The 25,297-nt window shown below is 36.8% G+C and overlaps 1 protein-coding gene across 1 annotated transcript in view; it reads left to right on the forward strand.

Annotated features, from left to right (window-relative positions):
• The window catches only part of LOC150085111 (tRNA (32-2'-O)-methyltransferase regulator THADA-like), a 184,464-nt gene that overhangs the window by 142,205 nt on the left and 16,962 nt on the right, over positions 1 to 25,297 (forward strand). Inside the window, exon 19 of the mRNA XM_090376467.1 lies at positions 22,417 to 22,595. Coding sequence (XP_090232593.1) covers positions 22,417 to 22,595 — 179 coding nt within the window. The remainder of the gene's footprint in view (positions 1 to 22,416; positions 22,596 to 25,297) is intronic.

The raw sequence follows: 25,297 nt of genomic DNA on the forward strand, positions 1-25,297 counted from the left end.
AAGTGCCAGGAGGGTGCTAATTACATAGCAGGGTATGAGGTACTATGGGCAGGGGGTTACATATACTGAACATGTAATCTCTTCCCGAAATATTATATACTCATTTTATATGTAATATATATTTGCACATTAATAATTTTGATTATACATTATGAAAATCATATATTTACATAATTGTTAATGAAGGCATATTTTTCTTAAAGTAGAAGGTTTTACTTATGATAATGCTGCAGTTGTCTTCCGATTGAAAGATTCTCAACGAGATTAACAGGAGAGAGAGAGAGAGAGAGCTGTATTTCCATTTTCATGGAATGGAAATACAATTCTCTGCATAGTAACAATTCTATCCTATTTTCAAAATCTTGGAGGTGGTTACTATTAGTACAGTGCAAAATCTAAAAATTGGCAATTGCTGGTTTTTGTACAACTAATTTAAACATGCACGTCAAATTAAACGTTAAGTCAAAGTATGTACAGGTACAGAGAGGGGGGCCTCAATAGTTTGTTCGTTCTGCAACACTAGGTGCCTACTTCTTTGCCAGTGTATCTACACTTTCTGACAGCTTTATTGGCATCATGAACTTAGAGTGTATTAGACCAAAATTTGTCTAATCACTGCTCTGATACATTGTGGCATGGAACCAACAAGGTATTAAGAAATAGAAAACAAAGGTTATTGGGCCATTCATGTAACAAAACTGTCCTCATTTCCTTGAGTGACATGAGCAGAGTTCTACTAGCAGACACACCTCACTGGTTCTTCCCACAGAGCTTGACGGGGTCGAGATATAGGGCTTACCAGAGCAGATGGTTGAAGTCTTCCTCGTTATTTTTAAGAGCCATTCTTTCACACATTTAGTACTGTGGATGGTTGCATTGTCATCTTGAAAGTACCCCTGTCCACAGGGGTAAACATGCAACATTGTGAGGTGTGTCTGATCCACAACAATGTTTAGAAATGTCTTAACTTTCAAATTGTCCTCCTTTCAAATCAGGGATGAAAATCTTGGAGACTGTACAAAGGTATGCCACAAAAAACATTCTCCAAACCATCACATCTCCTTTAGTAGCTCTTAATACATAATAGGATTGTTATGGTGCTTCGTGTAGTTTGCTACATCTGTACACTCTTCTATCAGTGCTAAATTGGAACTCACTGGAACACATAACTTGTTGTCAGTCCATCCACATCCTTCCTATGTCTTTCTGACACCATCTCAGCCATATTTTGTGATTGGTGTCTCTAAGATCAATTGCAGGGTTGCATGATTCTTTTCTCCCAGCAACTAGAGTTTTTTTTTTTTTTTTTTTTTTTTTTATCTTGCCAAATAGACAAACTGACTTTGGAATACTTTTGATTTGCAGATACAGTAATAGTGCCATGTGGTTTTATTTATCTTGCCATATAGTGTAAACAACCCATTTCTCCTTTCACTGGTATCTTATTTAGTCAAACTTCTTGTAATTCAGCAATGTTATCTAATCTTGGAATTTTGGATAGTCATGCATAAATGGCTGAAAGAAAGAAAGAAATGTTAAAATATGCATTCTTATTCTGCTGTTTGTTGTACTTAGTACTATACAGTGCATTCTGCATTGAGAGAAAAGTAACACAATACATGGAAAAGTATTATTATACAGTACAGTGAAAATCAAAAATAAAATAAAATAAATGATTTTCACTTTCAAAATTTTTCTGTATGTATTTGAACCAGTGTATAATTTTCATCCATTCACTTTGCTGCAGTTGCACTGAACAAAGGGGTGCTCTTACCAAGAGAGCCTTAAGTTCTGCAAATTGCAACATCTAGAGACTAAGCACCTGCAAGGTGATCTGATTGAGGTGTATAAGGCCTTGAATGGTTTCAGTAGGCTCAATGCTGATGGGATACTTCTGCTTGCTCAGATTAAGAACCCAAGGGGCCATAGATTCAAATTGAGGAAAGACAGTTGTAGAATAGATGTGCAGAAGTTTCCCTTTAGCCAGCAGGGAGTTGATTGCTAGAACAGACTTCCAACTGTTGTTGTGAAAGTTGATAGCTTAAATAAATTTAAGGCTGACCTAGACAAACATTTGGAGTGACCGGATGGGTGAAATGGGAAGGTTTTTTTTGTTTTTTTTTTGGCTGATGCTGTATAAGCTTGCTATCCTGCATCATATGCTTCAACTAATGCTGATTTCTTTCACATGCCATATTCAGAGGAAACATAGATAAGGAAACATTTACTTCTGGGCCATTTGCTTGTTTTTTTAGGTGACATTCAAGGAGGGCAAATGCAAACTAAATATACAGGCACTCCCTGAACTGGGAACAGTAAGATTACTATACTAACAATGACCAAAGCTCCTTTAAGATACTGTTATCTGATTACAGAACAACATTGGAATAATATGATGTGGTTACAAGGAACTGGATGCAAAAAATAATTTTGATATCATATATTTGGATTTCAGGAAAGCTTTTGACACTGTTGCACATGGAAAACTGTTGTACAAATTGGAGAGGTATGGCATTAAGGACAAGTTGCTGCAATGAATAAAAGAATGGATGAGTGGGAGAAGACAGAGGGTGGTAATTAATGGGTGCTGCTCTTCGTGGACTAATGTTATTAGTGGAGTCCCACAGGGTTCGGTGTTGGGCCCTCTGTTGTTTTGTATATTTATCAATGATATTGATGAAGCCTGATATACCTTATATCAGGCTTAGTGTCGAAGTTTGCAGATGATACAAAGGTTGGCAGGGTTGTTTATGACAGTAATGGCAGTATGCTACTGCAACAGGATCTAGATAATTTGGGCAAATGGGCTAAGAAAAGGCAACTGAAGTTTAACCTTGACAAATGCAAAGTACTGCATATGGGTAGAAGTAACCCCAGAGAAACATACCAACTGTGTGGTACTACACTTAAGGTGGTAGAAAATGAAAAAGACATGGGAGTAATTGTGCAGTCAGATATGAAGTTTTCTGAGCAATGCAGACAGGCTGCCAGGGCAGGTCATGGGGTTTTGTCAATGATATATAGGAATTTTGCTAGCAGGGAAAGGAGGTTATTGTCCCTCTGTATAAGGCAATGGTCAGGCCATGCCTTGAGTACTGTGTACAGGTCTGGAGGCCTCATTCAATTCCTACTATTAGTTCACACTCTCCCTATATATATTTATATATCTTGTTCAAATTTTCAGTCGTTAATAAAATATTTTTTATTCATCTACTCAAGTTCAAATACATTTTTTTAAACTTGTAGTGGATGACACTTGATGTTAATACAGTTTTTTTTCAAATATTAATTAATTAATTTTAGTTTTATATGGGAGAAAAAAATTTCTTTTATATAAGATATTTAGCAGGATATAAATTTAGGAATAAAATTGAAATCAACAGGCAGTAGCTCAATCGGTAAAATGCAAGGATTTCAGTATTTTTCACGTGAAGGTGAAGAATGCGAGTTCAATTCTTGCGAAAATCAATAATTTTTTGATAAATTTTTGAAGTCGAAAGTTTGTTGTTGACCTAAGTAGGAATTGACTTGAAAAATTTTTTTTTTATATTACTTGTTTTAGGAAGGATGTAGATTTGCTTGAACATGTACAGAGAAGGGCAGCAAGGATTGGTGAGGGGAATGAAGGGATCGTCTTACCAAGAGAGGCTTAAGTTCTGCAAATTGCAGTGGCTGGAGACTAGGCGCGCGGTGATCTGATTGAGGTGTATAAGGCCTTGAATGGGTTGAGCATGCTGAATTCTGATGGGATCCTTCCACTTTTTCAGATTACAAACCTAAGGGGGCATAAATTCAAAATAAGAAAAGACAGATGTAGAATAGATGTGCGGCAATTTGTCTTTAGCCAGCAGGTGGTTAATTGCTGGAACAAACTTCCATCTGTTGCTGTTGAAGTTGATAGGTTAAATAAATTTAAGGAGGAACTGGACAGGCATTTGGAGGGAATTGCGTGATTTTTTTTTTTTTTTTTTTTTTTTTTTGGCTGATGCTGCATAAGCTCATACACTTGATTGCATCACATGCCACTACTACTACTAATATGCATGAATGAACAATCTTCAGTTTTTTTTTTTTCCTATTCAAATACAAATAGAATTCTGCTGTATCAACTTACAAAACACACTAATAAAAAACACATTACCTCAGCTCAATGCTTTATGTGAATTGTGAGATTGCATTTTTAGTGACTAGCTCATTCACAAATACAGCTTTCACCAACTTTCTTGGCACAGAATAAAACATGCGCATTTCATCCAATCAAAATCAAGTTTGTGGTCTAGCACATTCATACTGAAAGGGGATATATAAAATGGAAGGCCCAATAACTTTTTTTTTTTTTTTTCATACTGGAATTCTTTGTTAACCAAAAGTGTGATAATTTGTTTTGGAAGTAAAGTCTGTAAACAGTTGATTTTAATGAAAATTAATTTTAAAGTTTTGCAGAATGAAAGTTTTGCACAATGAAATTTTTGTGAAAAAAAGCTGAAAACCTTAAGATTTTTCCTTTCAAGCCCAACTTATCTGTGAAATTCAGCCATCACAGAAACTTCTGTGATGGCTGAATTTCTGAAACCAAGCATGCGTCAAAAAAAAAAAAAAGTTGCAGCGTCTTGAAACTTGTGACTATTGAAATGGTCTTTATTCGCACAAACCCCTGTATAAGTTAGAATTAATGGAGGCATATGATGCAAGAAAGCAAGCTTATGCAGCATCAGCCAAAAAAAAAAAAAAAAAAAACTCCCATTTCACCCCTACATTCATTCCAAATGCCTGTCCAGCTCAGCCTTAAATTTATTTAGGCTATCAACTTCCACAACAAAACATGGAAGTCTGTTCCACCAAGCAACTACCCACTGGCTAAAGGCAAATTTCTGCACATCTATTCTACAACTATCTTTCCTCAATTTGAAACTGTGCCCTTTCAGGTTCCTAATCTGAGCAAGAGGAAAAATCCCATCAGCATTCAGCTTGCTCAACCCATTTAAGGCCTTATACACCTCAATCAGATCACCTCGCAGTTGCCTACTCTCCAAGCACTGCAATTTGCAGAATTTAAGCCTTTCTTGATAAGGGCACGGCTTTGTTCCCCTCACCAATCTTGTTGCTCTATTTTGTACTCGTTCTAGCAACTGTACATCCTTCATAAAATGAGATCTCCAGACCTGTACACAGTACTCTAGGTGTGGCCTAACCATTGCCTTGTATAACGGGATAATCACCACCCTGTCCCTGCTAGCAAAACTACTATATATCCTCGACAAGACCATGACCTGCCCGTCTGCACTGCTCAGCGAACTTCATATTTGACTGCACAATTACCCCGAGGTCTTTTTCACTTTCCACTTCCCTGAGTGTAGTACCACACATTAAGTTACGTTTCCCTTTGGTTATTGCTACCCATATGCGGTACTTGGCATTTGTCAATGTTAAACTCAGTTGCCACTTGCCCAACTTATCTAAATCCAGTTGGAGTAGCATACTGTCTTTACTGTCATTAACAACTGCCTGATGCCAACCTTTGTATCATCTGCAAACTTGGACATTAAACCTGATATACCTTCATCAATATCATTGATAAATATACAACACAACAGTGCACTCAACACTGAACCCTGGGAAGCTCCACTAATAACATTTGTCCACAAAGAGCAGTTTCCATTGATTACCACTCTCTGTCGTCTCCCACTCAACCATCCCTTTATCCATTGTAGCAACTTACCCTTAATACCATACCTCTCGAATCTCCAATTTGTACATGTTGTCCATGTGCAGCAGTATCAAAAGCTTTTTTGAAATCCAAGTATATGATATCAAAATTATTTTTGACGTTCAGTTCCTTTGTGACCACATCATAGTATCCAATCAAATTGGTCAGACAAGACTTCGCTTTAACAAACCCATGCTGTGTCTTAACTATTACTGCAGTCTTGTCTAGATGATCCTGCAATGCTTCTTTAACCAGTGATTTCATTATTTTCCCCGGAAACAAGTTAAACTAACAGGTCTATATGTGTCACCTTTTGAACCCCCTTTGTGAATTGGTGATACATTTGTACACCTCCACTCCATTGGTACCTCCCCTGAGTCCAAGGAAGCTCTCATAATTATGGCTAAGGGTTTGCTTACTTTCTTTGCTGCCTCCTTTAATATAACTGGATAGATCCCGTCCACCCCAGGTGCCTTCTTTATGTTTAACTTCAACAATTTCTCCTCCACTTTGCTCTCAGTTATTACAAAATCACTCAGCTCCCTGTTAGAGTTTGATAAACTTCTGGCACTCCCCTCATTGAATAACTCATCATGTGTGAAGAAAAGTAACGCCGAGAGTGAAAGAGAAAACCAAGTTTTTTAGATGCAGAGGAAGCAATATTTGTAATGTGCTTGTGCCAAGAGAAATTAGAAGTCAGGGTAATCCCCAAAAGAGATATATCATTTTGCCTAGAAATCGGAGTGTCACTAAAGATAAGCATAGGAGCAGAAGAATCCTTTTCGTGAGATATCAGACAAGACTGAGTTTTAGAAGAGTTGAAATCAACTAAGTTGTGTTTGCTCCACTGGAGAATTACTTGAAGATCGGAATTCTTCAAGAATTCCGATCTTCAAGCAGAATTCTTGAAGAATTACTTGATGGTAGCAGATTTTCGAGAAGTTGAAGCTGATTGAGCAGGACAAGGTTTCTCAAAATGGAAGGTGTAATGCAATGTGCTATCATCGGCAAAACTATGGATAGGATTTGCATTCAGTGGAAGAAGGTCATTAATATACAAGAGGAAAAGAGTGGGGGAAAGAACTGAACCTTGGGGGACACCGGCATTAGTGGAGAAGTTAGAAGACAGAGAGCCATCTACCATCAACCACAGTGAGCGACCAGAGAGAAAACTGGATAACCAATTACTAAAAATTGGCAAACCATAAGATGGAAGCTTGCTTAGAAGACCTTTATGCCAAACACGATTGAAAGCCTTTGAGATGTCAAGAGCAACTACTTGTGTTTCACAGAACCTTTCCATTGAATTAGTCCATAAATTTGTGACAAAGCCAGAGGGATTTGTCACCCTTTTTAAGAACTGGCTGGATATGAGCAAATTTCCAAGCAGAAGGAAAAACGCCTTTGGAATAAGAAAGTGAAAAAAGGCGGCAAAGAATAGTAGTAAGTTCAGGAGCACATGTTTTGAGAACAAGTGGAGAAATACCATCGGGACCTGGAGCTTTCTTAGCATCAAGATTCGTCAAAATCCTTCTGACATCCTTTTGACGGAAGACCACAGGATTCATTGAATGGAGTGTGTTGGGAATGGTGGGAGGTGTTTTACCAAGATCATTAATACATGAGTTGGAAGAAAAATGGGATGCTAGCAGGTCAGCTTTATCCTTGGCTGAAGTGACAACAGAACCATCTGGTTTAGACAGAGGTGGGAGCAGAGATGGGCAAAAGTTTTGGACAATAGCTTTGGCAAGAGACCAGAATGCTTGGCTACCATTAGGGCAAGAAGCGAGTTTTCTACTCTTAGCCTGTTCAAACTCTAGTTTGGACTGATTAATAACTGCTTTACAATTGTTGTGAGCTTTGGTGTAGGCAGAAAATGAAACTGAAGAATTAGAAACAAGCCAATTACGATATGCAACATTCTTCTCTTGAAGAGCCTTAGCACATTTATTGGAAAACCAAGGTTTTGATAAAGGACGAGATTTTAAAGTGGAGTGTGGGATAAAGTATTCCATTTCTGCAAGAATAATTTCACTGACACGATCTGAGCAAACGTTGACATCAGAAGTTTTGAAACATTAATCCGACCAAGGAAAAGAAGAAAAGAAGTCTCGCAGGTCATCCCATTTTGCATTCTTGTAATGCCAAACGACACAAGGTTGGTAATATCCATGAGATAAAGGTTCCATTGGAGAAGAGACAATCACCAAGTTGTGATCTGAAGTGCCTAAAGTACCTCTCACTTTGACTGTGTACTTAGAAGGGTTGTTCGTGAGAAAATGATCAAGCGTATTGGCTATATGATTAGGATTGTCCGATATTCTTGTAGGTAAATGAATAATCTGTGCAAGGTCATTAGTAATTGCAAAAGCCTCAGCATCTTGACCTGCTGGGTCGGTGTGACTAGAAAATGGAAGGAGCTGGAGTTGTGATCATTAAAAATCACCAAGGAAAATTACCTCACTGTTAGGAAAGTTGGACTGGAGAAAGTCAAGTTGCAAAGAGAGGAAGTCAAAGAGCTCCAAGTGATTAGTGGAGTTGGGAGAACGGTAGAGACAACAGATGAATTTGACACAATGAGGTAGACAGAGAGATTTTAAGCCAGAAAAGATCGAAAAAAGGAGATTCCAAATTACCAAGTCTCTGACAGGGAATATTGGAATGGACATATGCACAAGTACCACCTTTGAGGCAAAAGGAATCATACAGCGAATAATTTGGGCATCTGTGATGAGCAGTAGTTGAATCAACCGATAACTGAGATTCTGTCAGAAAAAGTACATCGGTTTGGCAGACTGCAAGTGGAAATGGACCTCGTTGAGATTAGAATTGAGACCATGTATATTTGTGAAATGAATTAGGAAGTACTTGGGAGGTTTAGATCTTTTCCCTGATGAGCTTGCTCTATTAATTTGACAATTCATTTTGTATTCAATAGTAAGAAAAGTTGGTGGGACATACTGTATGCACTTCCTTAAATTTTGTGTTTCTTAACTAATATCATAACCCATCCTCCCTTTCTGTACACATTGTACTCCCCAAATTCCAATTCTGCACTGCTTATGTGTGTGACACCACATCTCTGATATTCCAACAATATATGCTTTTGATGTCTTGACTAGCACTTCAAGCTCATCAAATTTATTAACTAAACTCCTAGCATTGGTGTACATGCAAATATACATGCACCTGTTCCTACTCTTAATTACCCTAACACAGCCCATGTATTTACTTGTTCCACTATGACTTCCAGCAGTCCTGGAAATGTCCACTACCTTGCTTTCCAGGCTGCTGCTCATTCTAATAGAAGCAGTGCAAGAATCACTTTTGCCTCTGCTTGCATCCACTTTTAACCTTTTAGTCTGTGTATTTCCCCCCTCCCCCAGACAAGCAAGTTGCTTAGATATTGCACTATTGGTGCAGCTGACATTAGGAAAAGGTTCACATGTCATTTATTTGTCTTATCCTATAAATAAATGTAAGCTTAGTCAAGGTCATTTGTTTTAAAGTAGTGTATTACCTTGCAATGTTCACTGCAGTTTAAAATCAGCTGGCCAAAATAAAAAATAAAAAAAAAAAGTAGGCACAATAGTCCAAGTGCTTTCACATATAATGTACAGTCATTTTATTAAACTCTCATTACGTGACTTTTTGCTCAGAATTTGTACTTGAATTTTTAACATATTTACTTATTTCATTTGCATTATTTAAATAATGTAAGTTTCAACAAAGTTATTAAATGTAGATAAATTTTATTTCCTAATGCACAGTGAAAATGCAAGTACTGTACATCTCAATGTTGAAATTAATTTTACCTGTATGGTGTAATGGTAAAAAATTTCAGATTATTTAAAGCTTAATGATTACAAGTAACATTTAATATGATGTGTGATTTTGCTGCAAACTGCTATTTGTAATCATGCTGTAATTAAATAGCTTGAACAAATAGGAAAATGCTGAAAAGAAATAAAAAAAAATGAAATTCAAAGTCTATACTTATTTCTGTCACCACAACACTGTACCAACTCGTGCAAAGTGGTGTAACTACAGCTGGGATAGGACAAAGACTCCATATATATACAAAAAGAAAATGTTGACTCACTTTAGGAAGAAAATGAAAAAATATGAAAAATCTCTTAAATTTCTTTATCTTTCATATGATTTTTGCACACTACCATCTGCATAACTATATGCTAGTGTATAGATTGTATCTTCTTTCATCTTCACAACCTTCAACCCATGTGCAGTACTAGGTACTATTGGTTCTAATACCTGTCGTGCTTGGGTTTTTCATTAAAAAAAATAATAATTCTACTGTATAAGGCAATTGTAAGACCACATTTGGAATACTGTGTGCAATATGCAGTTTGTAGACTGAAACCTTCCTTGATAAGAGCACCCCTCTTTTCCCCCCACTAATCTCATGTAGAGAAGGGCAATAAGATTGGTGAGGGAAAAAAGGAGTGCTCTTACCAAAAAAAGGCATCAGGTCAGAAAATAGCACCACATGGAGGTGCACCTGTAAGGTGATCTTATTAAGGAGTTTAAGGCTTTGAATCAATTGAGCAATCTCAATGGTGATGGCATTCTTCCTCTTGCTCAAACCACAAACACATGGGAGCATAAATTCAACTTGAAGAATGGTTGCAGGATAGATATATGGAAGTTTGCCATAAGTCAGCAGGTTGCCAATTGTTGGAACAGACTTCTATCTGTTGTTGTGGAAGTGGATAGTTTGAATAAATTCAGGAAGAACTAGACAGACTATTGGAGCGGATGGACAGATGATGTGTGGAATTTTTTTTCTTTTTTTTTCTTTTTGCAAATAAATTAGAATTACTTGAGGCATATGATGTAAGAAGGCAAGCTTATACAGCATCAGCCTGAAAAAAAAAGAAAAAACTTTTCCATTTGCTCCAAACATTTGTCCACTTCTTCCTTGAATTTATTTAAGCTATCAACTTCCACAGTGACAGATGGAAATTTGTTCCAGCAATCAAGCTGGCTAAAGGCAAATTTCTGCACATATATTTGACAACTGTCTTTCCTCAATTTCAGTTTGTTCCCTCAGATTTGTAATCTGAGCAAGAGGAAGAATCTCATCAGCATTGAACCTGCTCAATCCATTCAAGGCCATATACACCTGAATCTGATCATGTGCCTAGTCTCCAGGTGCTGCAATTTACAGAACTTAAGGCCTTTCTTCATAAGAGCACCCCTTTGTTCCCCTCACCAGTCTCGTTGCCCTTCTCTGTACTTATTCTAGCAACTCTACATCCTTCCTAAAACGAGGCTTCCAGATCTGTGTGCAGTATTCAAGGTGTGGCCTGACCATTACCTTATACAAGGGGATAATCACCTCCTTATCCCTGCTAGCAAAATTCCTGTATATCATTGACAAGACCCCATAAGCTACTCTTGCAGCCTGTCTGCACTGCTCAGAAAACTTCATATTTGGCTGCACAGTTACCCCAGGTCTCTTTCATTCTCCACTATCCTGAGTGTAACACCACACAGTTGGTACATTTCTATGGGGTTACTGCTACCCATATGCAGTATTTTGCATTTGTAAATGTTAAACATTTTTGCTTTTCCAGTACTTACGTCACACCAAACTGACCCAACATTGCACTGTCCATCTTTGTCAACTCAATGCACTTACTTAGATTTTTTGTGTTTCTTAACTAACAGCATAACTCCTCCTCCCTTCCTATCCTGTCTATCCTTTCTGTACACATTCTAAATGGGAAGCCTTCAGCGACTTAATTTTGGAGGCTACTAGGCTTTTCATTCCAACTAAGAAATACTGTTCAAGTTTTAGGCCTAAATGGATGTCAGATGAATTAATGAGGCTTGTGACAGAGAAGAAGAATGTATGGGATGCATATAAAGTATCAGGTGACACAGAAGCCTATGGCAGGTATAAACTAGTCTGTAATCAAGTCACAAAGGAGGTTATGCAGGCGAAAGCAGATTACGAGAAATCTTTGGCAAAAGATGCAAAGAAAAACAGCAAAGAGTTCTTTACTTATGTAAACTCTAGAAGGAAAGGGATGAATCAGATTGGACTACTTAACATAGATGGGTTGACTATTGATGATCATGCTCAGGTAGCTGATAAACTGAATGAGTATTTTGCATCTACATTCACACATGAGGAGTTAATCAATGAGGGCAGTTGTTGTTGTTGTTGTTAAATTTGTTGGTGCATCAGCAACTTAGGCTTTAATGCACATGAGGGGAGTGCCAGAAGTTTATCAAACTCTAACAGGGAGCTAAGTGATTTTGTAATAACTGAGAGCAAAGTGGAGGAGAAATTGTTGAAGTTAAATATAAATATAAGTGGACGTGATTTATCCAGTTATATTAAAGGAGGCAGCAAAGTAGGCAAACCCTTAGCCATAATTATGAGAGCTTCCTTCGCCTCGGGGAGGTCCCCATGGACTGGGGTTTGCAAATGTATCACCAATTCCCAAAGGTGTTCAAAAGGTGACACAAGTAACTACCGACCTGGTAGTTTAACTTGTGTTCCGGGAAAAATAATGGAATCACTGGTTAAAGAAGCATTGCAGGATAATCTAGACAAGACTACAGTTAATAGTTTAGACACAACATGGGTTTGTTAAAGTTAGGTCTTGTCTGACCAGTTTGATTGCATACTATGATGTGGTCACAAAGGAACTGAATGCCAAAAATAATTTTGATATCATATACTTGGATTTCAGGAAAGTTTTTGATATTGTTGAACATGGTAGACTGCTGTACAAATTGGAGATATATGCCAGGCATTAAGGGTAAGTTGCTACAATGGATAAAGAGTGGTAAACAATGGACACTGCTATTTGTGGACAAATGTTATTAGTGGAGTTCCCCAGGGTTTGGTGTTGGGTGCATTGTCGTTTTGTATATTTTTCGATGATATTGATGAAGGTATATCAGGTTAAATGTCCAAGTTTGCAGATGATACAAAGGTTGGCAGGGTTGTTAACGACAGTAAAGACAGTATGCTACTCCAACTGGATCTAGATAAGTTGGGCAAGTGGGCTGAGAAGTGGCAAATGAAGTTTAACATTGACAAATGCAAAGTACTGCATTTGGATAGCAATAACTGAAGGGAAACATAACCAAATGTGTGGAACTACACTCAGGGAAGTGGAAAGTGAAAGAGACCTGTGGATAATTGTGCAGTCAAATACGAAGTTCACTGAGTACAAGACTCCATGACCTGCCCTGGCAGATGGACAGCCAGTAGTAGTAGTGGCATGTGATGCAAGAAAGCAAATGTATGAGCTTATGCAGCATCAGCCAAAAAAAAAAAAAAAAGTACAAAACAATTCCCTCTAAATGTTTGTCAAGTTCCTACTTAAATTTATTTAACCTATCAACTTCCACAATGACAGATGGACGTTTGTTCCAGCAATTAACCACCCGCTGGCTAAAGGGAAATTTCTGCACATCTATGCTACATCAATTTGAATTTATGCCGCCTTAGATTCGTAATCTGAACAATTGGAAGAACCCATCAGAATTCAGCGTGCTCATCCCATTCAAGGCCTTGTACACCTCAATCAGATCACCTCGTAGGTGCCTAGTCTCCAGCTGCTGCAATTTGCAGAACTTAAGCCTCTCTTGGTAAGAGCATCCCTTCATTCCTCTCACCAATCTTGTTGCCCTTCTCTGTGCACACTCAAGCAAATCTTCATCCTTCCTAAAATGAGGCCTCAGACCTGTACGCAGTACTCAAGGCGTGGCCTGACCATTTCCTCATACAGAGGGACAATCACCTCCTTTTCCCTGCTAGCAAAATTCCTGTATATTATTGACAAAACTCCATGACCTGCCCTGGCTGCCCGTCTGCCTTGCTCAGAAAACTTCATATCTGACTGCACAATTACTCCGAGGTCTTTTTCATTTTCTACCACCTTAAGTGTAGTACCATACAGTTGATACGTTTCTCTGGGGTTACTTCTAACCATATGCAGTACTTTGCATTTGTGAATGTTAAACTTCAGTTGCCACTTCTAAGCCCATCTGCCCAAATTTTGTAGATCCTGTTGCAGTAGCACCCTACCATTACTGTCATTAACAACCCTGCCAACCTTTGTATCATTGCAAGCTTTGACACTAAGCCTGATATACCTTCATCAATATCATTGATAAATATACAAAACAACAGTGGACCCAACACCAAACCTTGTGGGACTACACTAATAGCATTAGTTTAATAACTAATAACATTAACAAGGCAGATCATGGAGTCTTGTCAATGATATATAGGAATTTTGCTAGCAGGGACAGGGAGGTGATTATCCCATTATACAAGGCAATGGTCAGGCCACACCTGGAGTACTGTGTACATGTCTGGAGGCCTCATTTTAGGAAGGATGTTGAGTTACTAGAATGAGTACAAAGAAGGGCAACAAGATTTTTGAGGGGAAACAAAGGGGTGCTCTTACCAAGAAAGGCTTAAGTTTTGCAAATTGCAGCACCTGGAGAGTAAGTACTTGCAAGGTGATCTGATTGAGGTGTATAAGGCCTTGAATGAGTTGAGCAAGCTGAATGCTGATGGGATTCTTCCTCTTGCTCAGACTAAGAACCTGAGGGGGCACAGTTTCAAATTGAGGAAAGATGGTTGTAGAATAGACGTGCGTAAATTTGCCTTTAGCCAACGGGTACTTGGTTGGTGGAACATACTTTCATCTTTTGTTGTGGAAGCTGATAGCCTAAATAAATTTAAGGCTGAGGTGGACAGGCATTTAGAACGAATGGAGGGTTGAAATGGGAGGCTTTTTTTTTTTTGGCTGATGCTGCATAAGTTTGCTTTCTTGCATCGTATGCCTCTACTAATGCTAATGCTACTCTCCAATGGGAGATATGTTGTGCAAGAAGAATAGGTGGGATAGGACCAGGGTATATCTGTCAGGGGAAAAAGTAGATGATGTTGTAGGGCATATGTACTCTTTTAAAGGCACAAAACGTGACGTTGGCACTAATGATATTAACATTAACAGAGGCATACGATGCAAGAAAGCAAGCTTATACAGCATCAGAAAAAAAAATAATAACTGCCCATTTCACCCATCCATTCCCTCCAAACGTTTGTCTAGTTTTTCCTTGAATTTATTTAAGCTATCGACTTCTACAACAACAGATTAAGAGTAGGAGATCTGAGGACTTACTTAATAAGTACAGGGTAATGTTGGAAAAAAGTTGCAAGTTAGGATTGAAGTTGTCTGCAGTTCTGTCCAGACACAATAGGAGGAAGTACATGTTGAGAAACTTGTCACTCAGTTTGGCTCTGGAGAGAATGTGGAAGGTGAATGGGGTAGAATTTTTCTCAGCTTGGTTTGTGCTTGTTAACAGGAGAAAATGTATCCCATCCCTTGTTAACAGGAGAAAGTGTATCCCATCCCTGTTTTTACAGGGATGGGATACACTTAAATAGAAGGGGTGCAAGAATATTTGCTGGAAAACTGACAGCATACTAATAGATTAACTAACATAATGCAGGGTCACAGTGAACAATGTAAAACAAAGTCAAAATAGAATACTGTTCACTGAAATTATACATTCTTCAATCTGTAATATGCGTTAGTTCTGCAATAGCATTGCTCTCTCTCTCTCTCTCTCTCTCATTCACACACACACACACACACACACACTTTTTTTGTTTTCTTGTTTTTACTAATCCTGTAAAAATCTCAAATACACCCATCAGCATAATCTCCTGCCCCCCCCCTCTCTCTCACAATATCAGCATAATCTCCTGCCCCCCCCCCCTCTCTCTCTCTCTCTCTCTCTCTCTCTCTCTCTCTCTCTCATAGTGGTCATTTTGAAATATAGAAATGAATATATTTATACCAAATCATATTTCCATTAGCAACTGTGCATCAGACCCTTTTAACATTGACACATTTTAGAATGGGATGCTCCAGCTTATTACCAATGTTGTATTTATTCTGATTGAAGGATATTTTACGTAAGTCTGGATAACCAATGAAGAAGAATGCTTTACTGTATATGAAGAAGTTGAGGTTTGAAAGACATTATGTATAATTAACACCCAAACATTTGATAACTTATACACTTAGCATTACTTGCTAAGCATACACTTAGCATTAACAAAAAAAAAAAAAAAACCCCCTTCCCATTTCACAAGGCAAACTTTTGCACGTCTATTCTACATCTGTCTTTCCTCAATTTGAATCTATGCTCCCTCAAGTTCTTAGTCTGAGCAAGCGAAAGTATCTTGTCAGCATCAAGCCTGCTCAAACCATTCAAGGTCTTATACACCTCAATCAAATCACTTCGCAGGTGCCTAGTCTCCAAGCACACTGTAATCTGCAAAACTTAAGCCTTTTTTCATAAGCACACCCTTTGTTCCTCTCACAAATCTTGTTGCCCTTCCTCTGTACTCATTCTAGCAACTCTACATCCTTCCTAAAATGAAGCCTCCAGACCTGTATACAGTATTCAAGGTGTAGCCTGACCATTGCCTTATACAAAGGGATAATCACCTCCTTGTCTCTGCTAGCAAAATTCCTATATATCATTGACAAAACTCCATGACCTGCTCTGGCAGCCCGACTGCACTGCTCAGCGAACATCATATCTGAATGCACAATTACCCCCAGGTCTTTTTCATTCTCCACCTCCCTGAGTGTAGTACCACAGAGTTGGTACGCTTCTCTTGGGTTACTGCTACCCATATACAGTACTTTGCATTTGTCAATGTTAAACTTCACTTGCCACTTCTCAGCCCATCTGCCTGACTTTCCTAGATGCTGTTGCAGTAGCATATGGTCTTTAGTGTCATTAACAACCCTGCCAACCCTTGTATCATCTGCAAACTTGGACATTAAGCCTGATATACCTTCATCAGTATCGTTGATAAATACACAAAACAACAATGGGCCCAGCACTGAACCCTGGGGAACTCCACTAATAACATTATTCCATGTAGAGCAGTGTCCATTTATTACCACTCTGCCGTTTCCCACTCAACCATCCCTTTATCCATTGCAGTAACTTGTCCTTAATGCCATACCGTTCCAGTTTGTACAGCAGTCTTCCATGTACAACAGTATCAAAAGCTTTCCTGAAATCCAAATATATGATATCAAGATTATTTTTAGCATCCAGTTCCTTTGAGACCACATCATAGTATCTAATCAAATTGGTCAGACAAGACTTCCCCTTAACAAACCCATGCTGTGTCTGAACTATTCCTGCTGTGTTCACTAGGTGGTCCTGTATCACCTCTTTAACCAGTGAGTCCATTATTTTCTCTGGAACGGAAGTTAAACTAACAGGTCTATAATTATTTGCCACCTTTGAACCACCTTGGTGGATTGGGGATACATTTGAACGTCTGGACAATGGACAGATGTGCAGATTTGCACAATGGCTTCCCCTGACTCTAAGGATGCTCTCATAATTATAGCTAAGGGTTTGCTTACTTTCCTTGCTGCGTCCTTCATTATAACTGGATAGATTCCATCTGCCCCAGATGGAATCTATCTGGGGCAGATGGAATCTGCCCCAGATAGATTCCATCTGGGGCAGATGGAATCTATCTGGGGCAGAATCACTGTGCTGTTAGTTATCACAAAATCACTTAGCTCCCTGTTAGAGTTAGACATACATCTGGCATTCTCCTCCTTGAATAACTCCTTGTGTGTGAAAATAGATGCAAAATTTGCTGTTTTTCTTTACATCCTTTGCCAAAGATTTCTTGTAATCTGCCTTCGCCTGCCTAACCTCCTCTGTGATTTGATTACAGACTAGCTTATATCTGTCATAGGCTTCTGTGTCGCTTCTGTGATAATTTATATTCTCCCCCATGCATTTTTCTTCTATGCCATGAGCCTCATTAATTCATCCAACATCCATTTAGACCTGAACCTTGAACAGTATTTCTTAGTTGATATGAAAAGCCTAGTTGCCTCCAAGATTAAGTCCCTGAAGGCTTTCCATTTAGAATTCAACATTGTTAACATCATCAGCTGATTCCCCTGTATAGAATTTAAAAACTGTCTGAGACCACTGTAGTCACTTTTATGAAAGCAAAAGCCCTTCCCTTTAGCCTTGATGGTAGATGTTGGAATTACATCTTTAAGTAATTCCAACATCAGTACATTGTGATCATTGTCACCCAGTGGTTCCTTTATCTGCAAATTCTTAATGCATCAATAATCACTGCTGATAATCAGATCAAGAGGCAACCAAAGGGAGTAACCCTTTGGTTGCCTCTCGAACATGTTGCTGTAGAAAACAGTCATAGAATACATCCACAAAATTCTTGCTAGTGTGCAAGTGACCAATCCACAAGTTCCAGTCAATATCTGGAAAGTTAAAATCCCCCATTATAAGACATTCGGATTTACTGGTCCACTTTATTTCTCTGCACAATTGCTCATTATACTCATCAAATTCATTAGGCCTATAGCACACACACCTACTCTCATTTTCCCTTTCCCAGTGCTTTTGTCACACCACACTGACTCAACATTGCATTGTCCACCAATGTCAATTGGAATCACTTCCTTGTTTCTTAACTAACAGCATAACCTCTTCTCCCTTCCTGTCCTGTCCTGTCCTGTCTATCCTTTCTGTACACATTGTTACTACCCAAATTCCAATTCTGCACTGCTTATATCCGTGCAGCACCATAACAATATCCGCTTTTGATGTCTTGACCAGCACATTAAATTTATTTAGTATACTCCTAGCCTTGGTGTACATGCAAGTATACAAACACCTATTCGTACTCTTATTACCCTAACACAGCTTGAGTATTTACTTGTTCCATGATGACTCCCAGCAGCTTTTGAAATCCTCAGCAACCTGCTCTCTCTTGTTAGCAAGCACAGACCATGCTGAAAAAAATTTTACTCCTTGAGCCTTGCACAATCTCTCCAGGGCCGAACTGATTGACAAGGCTCTTATCATATACTCCCTCCTATCATGTCTGTGCAGAATTGCAGACACTTTCAAATTTAACTAGCGACTTTTTTTCAGCATTGACCTGTACTTGTTAAGTAAATCTGCAGATCTGTTACTCTTAAGGTAATTAGTGCCAACATGTACATCAGTATAACCTTTTTTCCCCTTAAAATGTGATATCTGCTCTACAATGTCATCAACCTTTGCCCCTGACAGACATACCCTGGTCCTGTTCCACCTATTCTTTTTGCATACTATATTCCCCGTCTCCCTGACAATAGAGTCACCGACAATAACTAGTTCCTGTGGGACCAGCGCATTCAGCCTAGAGATTGCTGCTGTGTTGCCTGATGCAGAGAAGTGAGCTCTGGTGTTGAGTTGGTCAGCTGAGAGCTTGATAAGCCCTCATATTAATTTCTTCGAGGGCATTTACCCTACACCTCGAACTCTTATAGACTCCCATCAGAATGCTGAGTTGGCACCTAATTTCTTCACTTGACTACATGTTATATTTTCAGCTTTAAATGGTTTATTGAATTACTGAAATATAAATTAGATAAAGATTTAAACCTATTTCCTATTAAATAACAAACCTGGTATACTAAATAATATTGCATTCTTATTGACATATCAGATACAACTTTGGTTATCTGTTTTCAAGACAATTTGAGCAAGTTACATGTCTCTTCCAATTTCTTTTTAACTGATATCTAAGTTTGCTTGTTTGTTTTGGTTGCAGTCTTGAATATCTGTTACCCAAGCTTGTATCCAAATCATCAACAAAAATACAGTATTATTATTTAATATGTTGGGTTTGCTTTTTTTTGATAGAATATAGATTTATCTTTTGTCTTATTTTCATTACAGGGTTCAAGAAACCATTCAGAATTGCATAAATAACATGGAGTATGTATATAATGAAGTGTATAACTTTTTAAAAGAAATTTATGTAATTATTCAACCACACTTTTCATAAAATATAATAAATTTAATATAATACTAGTATAATATACTTGATTAGTATATGAGTATAATCAAGCTGATGACCATGAGGATAGAAGTAATTTATATGTAAAAGCCATTTTTTTTTTTTTTTGTCTTGTAAGTATAATAAAGTGTCAATACAGATAAAGCCTTTTTATTTTTTTATTTGCATGTGACATAGTCAATAAAACAGTTGCCCTCTGGAGATCTTTTATTTGCCTTTTGCAAGATGATGAACCAGAAGTCAGGAAGGTGGCAGGAAGTCTGTTATGTCATTTGAACAGTTTTGTTTCTGAGGGTAAGTTACATATATTTTAGGAAGCACCTGCAATAGTTCAGCTTTATCAGTTATCTGATAATATTTAATAAGACATTTTCTATACTTTTTATAGTAATTGTTAATGACAAATTTAAACTAATTAAATTAATAAAATAAATATTGTTACTCACTTTATATTTGAAGGAGAAAATATTAAAGAGAAGGAAAATAACTTGTGTGGGAGGCTCTTGGAAAGAATGGCATCCAAAATTCTATCAATGAAAGGATAGATATTCCCCATATTCCTTATTTATCGGGGATGGAAGATTGGACTAGGTACAAATATAAAGGAGGGAGGGGGTGAGAGAGAGAGAGTGAGTTGATACTTGGCTGACAATCCCTTGGACTTATATTGTTTGATGATGGATATATACTCCATTATCTGTTTTTGCAGATGACCCTTATGTAGCCTTTGCTAATTTTTTATGGCATAGTAAAATTCTTAAAAAGTTCCAGTGCTTTTCTTATCCAGCTCTTGCTTCCTAAGTTCTTCAAAATTTTTCCCAAGGCTTAAATTAACAAAGATAGTCAATTGCTAAGAGAGCAAGATATCGATGCAGAGAACAGGTAAGTGGTGTAACAATAATTACATTATTTTTACTTTGCTAGCATTGCCTTTTGGACCCTATAATAATTATTGCACATAATGCATAGTTAATATTTACAGTTTATTTTAACATTTATTTAAGTCCATTTTTGACTATTGATGAACTGAGAGATATGCACAATTCTCAGGGATTATTTTATATTTTTGATCACCATGGATAAATTTTAATAATTTCTTTTACATCATATATAATTTATTTTAGGAGGTATTTCCATTTGAAATTTCAAAAATAAATAAAAAAAATAAATAAAAGTGGGCTATACAAATGATTTCAAATCAAAGTCTGAGGCTAATTAACATACAGTACAAATGTACTCATTTTAAATCTCCAGAAATTAGCTTTATAATGATATAATGCTGCAGTAGCACGCTAAACATTTTCAAGGTCATAACAGAAAAAAATTATACCTTACATTTTTCAAAATCTAGAATTTAAAAATTTTGATAAAAAGAAATATCATAGACCAATATGCATTTAACATTCTCCATAGATTTTAAAGTAGAACTGTTTAAATATTCTGAGAAGTCTTGGATATTTTGATATGTCAGAAACATGAAGGTATGCAGTTAACCTGAAAGTAGACTACCCTGTTTGTTTAAGGAAGCATGTTTCATATTGATTTGGTTACTTTCATATTAATTGCTTACTGTCACATTTCTGACGTACTGTGATAACAATTATAGAGAGTTTATAATCATTTTAATCATATAGCTTTTTTTTTTATAATGAATTTCTGACATAGTCACTTGGAGTTGAAGGATGTCACCTACATATTTTACTTGATAGTTGTTCTAGAAAATATATGGAATGGCTTAATTATTTTTTATTTTTTTAAAATATATTATAGTTAATGTTTCATGCCAGTTTTGATTATCTTAATAATCAAAACTGACTGATTATTTGATTTAGAAAAACAGGTTTTTAAACTCGTACCGCCTACAGGGACTTACAATTATAAATGAAAACAAAGTTGCAAATTTCAGTTACCTGAGAAGACATTTCAGTTATCTTTTGGTCTTGGACTGTGGAAACAAGAGTAGAAACTTAAGAAATGAGTTTATAACATGCTGCTGCTGCAAAACCATAAATCAGAGTTTTTCTGTTATTTTCAAGGTCAGTAATTGAAGCACATAGAGCTTCAGTTGGCACATAAACATTGCACATAAACATCTAATTGAGTAATAGATTTCCCTCCTGCTGTAGCAAGTCAATGCACACCTGTATTAACTCACTGCAGCATCTTGGCACCTCCGTAGCCAGGTGGGCAGGAGCAGCAGTGCGTAGCACACGCTTCTTGATTAGACCAGGGTTCGAGCCCGTAATCACCAAATACAGAGGATGCGGAAAGGTCAGAGAATGACCACCGCATATCCCCGGAGCAATATGGCCTTAGTTGCTAATGCTCCTAAAAACCAAATAAACAAACAAACTGCAGCATCTGTGATTCTAGTTGTTAGTTTTGCGATGTGCAAAACTTTTGTCTGGTATATTGAATCTCTAATAAACTGCCCACAATAAGAAATAAAGAGGTATTGATATTTGGTTATCAATCTATCATCCATCAACATGGGAAAAGTCTTAAAAAGAGCTTTATGAACTAATAGGTCCACTGTGGATCTGTTACTTCATAAAGGATACAGCAACGTCATCCTTTGGGAGGATAGTGCTCTATCCTTACAAAAGATGTATAGTTCCATTTCCTGCAAAATCATGAAATTGTCCTGCATAAGACAGTACATTATGAAACCTTAAGAAACATCTTTTACTTTTAAACGGCATTTCTGTAACTAATTTTTCTGGAGACCCTTAATGTTTAATGATAGTTAAAAACTGATATTTATATTTATTAACAGGAGATGATTATTCCTCTGACAATTCCTACTGTGAAGGAGCAAATGTTGTTTCTGCAGCAGCCTTAGACATTGCAGTTGAACACTTTGTTCAGCATTTTGGTTCAATAAATGGATCTCTTTGCATCAGTACTCTCATAGGATGGATGCTAAGTACTGATGTGATGGATCTCTCCTTTCAGGTTTGTAATACTATATTTAGTTTGTTGTTAGTATTGTAATGCTAACAGCATATAAAAACATGCTTTCTATAAGTACTTGAATAAAATGGAAAAAAGTTTTTAATCGATTTAAAAAAAACAAAAACCTTAAACATTTTAAAGTAGCTTTAAATTGTGATTAAAATTTAAAATCAATTTTATCAAATTTTTGATAAATTAAGACCTTTATGCACATTTTCTCCTTGATTATGAAAATGACTTCAAAGTATTCCTATTTGTCAGAGTTTTGAAAAACTTCATTGTTTATATTAAAAGTCTTAAAAATCATTAAGAGTTATTAATGACTCTGTGTGACAGGTTGTGAACACTTGCTGTGATATGTTTGGAATAGTTGGGTTTCATTGTAGTATAAATAGTGCTGAACTGTGATGTGGCACAATACTACATTAAATTCAATGTGAAGTTAATGATTTTTATTTAGCATACAATTTGAAATCAGTTGTGTCTTCTGTGTTTCTATAATTCATCACGTGTGCAAATGAAATATATATTGTGTGAGAACTGGAATGTACATCAGTGTGTTAATAAACTGAAAAGTGGTTATTATATTTGTGGAAACAGCACAAAAGAACTTCTTCTATGATCAAGTGTAATGTGGAATAATATAATACAAATGTACGTGAAGTGCAGAAGGGGTGAAAGGTAATGAAAAAGTATAGACAAGCAAATGGTATAGGGGATGGTAAATTCTAGCGGAGGGGAAGGGGAGAAAAGATGTTCAAAGTACTATTTAGTTATTTATATATTCCCTTTCCCCCCCTCAGTCCCAGTTCATTTTTGCATTAATTTTTTCAAATTCTTTCACATGTTTAACCACTACTTCACTTCCACTTTCGACTATCCCTTAAACCTTAAACTTCTCTTAGTGTCTGACACCTTGTGTGCTTTTCATTTTCACAGTCACTTTATTTATTCTACAGTTTTTTTTTTTTTAATAAAAATATTTGTTCGAAAATATTTGCCTATCTTGCGACTGGCTGCGGAGATAGAACTAGTAAGTATATATTTTGTACTAATTTATCTAAATGTATATTGTTTCCATAAGCAGTCCATGTCTGACTATATAGCTAATGGGAGGTGAAGTTAGGAAAGTACTTAGGATAGCAATATACACTCCTGTCCTCATATTGCACTAATAGCTCAGAGTGTTGAAGAATTTTAGGGGAAGAATAGTGAAAAGAATATGATTGAAGAAAATTCAGTTGGTGCCCAGGTAATAAGGGGGTGCAAGTTCCAGTACATATTAGTAATGGCCCTGGATTGGGTAGAGATATGAACTATTAAAATTAAAAATATATAAACCATCTAAAATTAAAAATTAGAAGATAACTGACAGATATATGTGAAACCTTCTAATTTTTAATTTTGAGTTTTTAATGTTAGCTGGTTTATATATTTTTAATTTTAATAGTTAATAGCTTTAGGGTTTTAATTAAGCATTAGTGTAGACATTACTATAACATTTCGGATATACAGAGATACAAAGATATCTCCTTCCAAATTGCAATAACCTACCCAATCCAGGGCCGTTACTAATACAGATGGGAACTTGCACCCCCGGATTATGTGAGCACCAACTGTATTTTCTTCAATAATATTCTTTTCACTGTCCTGCCCCCTAAAATTCTTCAGCATGCTGAGCTATTAGTGCAATACAAGGGAAGGAGTGTCTATTGCTAACCTAAGTACTTTCCTAACTTCGCCTCCTCATTAGTTCATTTGCTCATTAGCTATATAGTCAGACATGGACTGCTTATGGAAACAACATACATTTAGATAAATTTAATGCAGATTTTCTCTATGATAGGATATCTCACTCTTTTCAGTGTTATTGATGGCTTAATTGGTGCTTTAGGTCACAAGCATTACCTATGAAGACTTAAAGTTTTTATAGATTCATTAAAACATAGTTTGAAAGCTGTTGTGTAATGGACATATCTATCCATCAGTACCTATTGGACATGCTTTTCTTTTGAAGCAAACCTATGAAAATATGGAATTCTTCCTCAAAAAAATTTAATTTTGTGAGATAACTGTAAAATTTGTTGTTATCTGAAAGTCATTGTGCTTTTATTGGGTTTATATCTTGGCTTCACAGAAGTTTGCATTCTTGTGTGAATAACACAACAGAGCAAGGGATTTCCATTATACCTGGTGTCCTCTAAATATGTGCAGTAAATTGGAGGGCAAGTTTTATGACCAAAACAATGAAAAAATGTTATATAAATATGAGTCTAGAAATGTTTAACAAAGTGGAGCCATTTCAACACTTTGTACGCCATAATAAATATTTTAATAGATCATCACATTGCACACCCTTTACCAGGTTCTTGTTCACATGCACAGTTACTAAGAACAAGTAGCACAAATTTGCCTATCTCAAACTGCAGACATGTCATATGAGGAATCTCTAATGCAGTAGCTGGCATTCTTACAACCAGTTGTTTCTTCAGCACCTCCATTAATTCCTACTTAATCTTATTGTTGAAAAGCCCATTCAGTTCTCCTATGTTTCTCCCCTTATTTCTGTTTAAAGCAGCCTGGCTAAATTTCTTGATGTAAAAGGCTTCTTTTATTATCCTTTCTTCAGAGTATTTTTTTTTCAACCCTATTACCACAAATTTCCAATTACTATATGACTGAGCACACCCCAGTGCTCTCTC

This window comes from Mastigoproctus giganteus, chromosome 6, assembly GCF_048544385.1.
Source record: "Mastigoproctus giganteus isolate SK-2022 chromosome 6, ASM4854438v1, whole genome shotgun sequence".
Classification (NCBI taxonomy): domain Eukaryota; kingdom Metazoa; phylum Arthropoda; class Arachnida; order Uropygi; family Thelyphonidae; genus Mastigoproctus; species Mastigoproctus giganteus.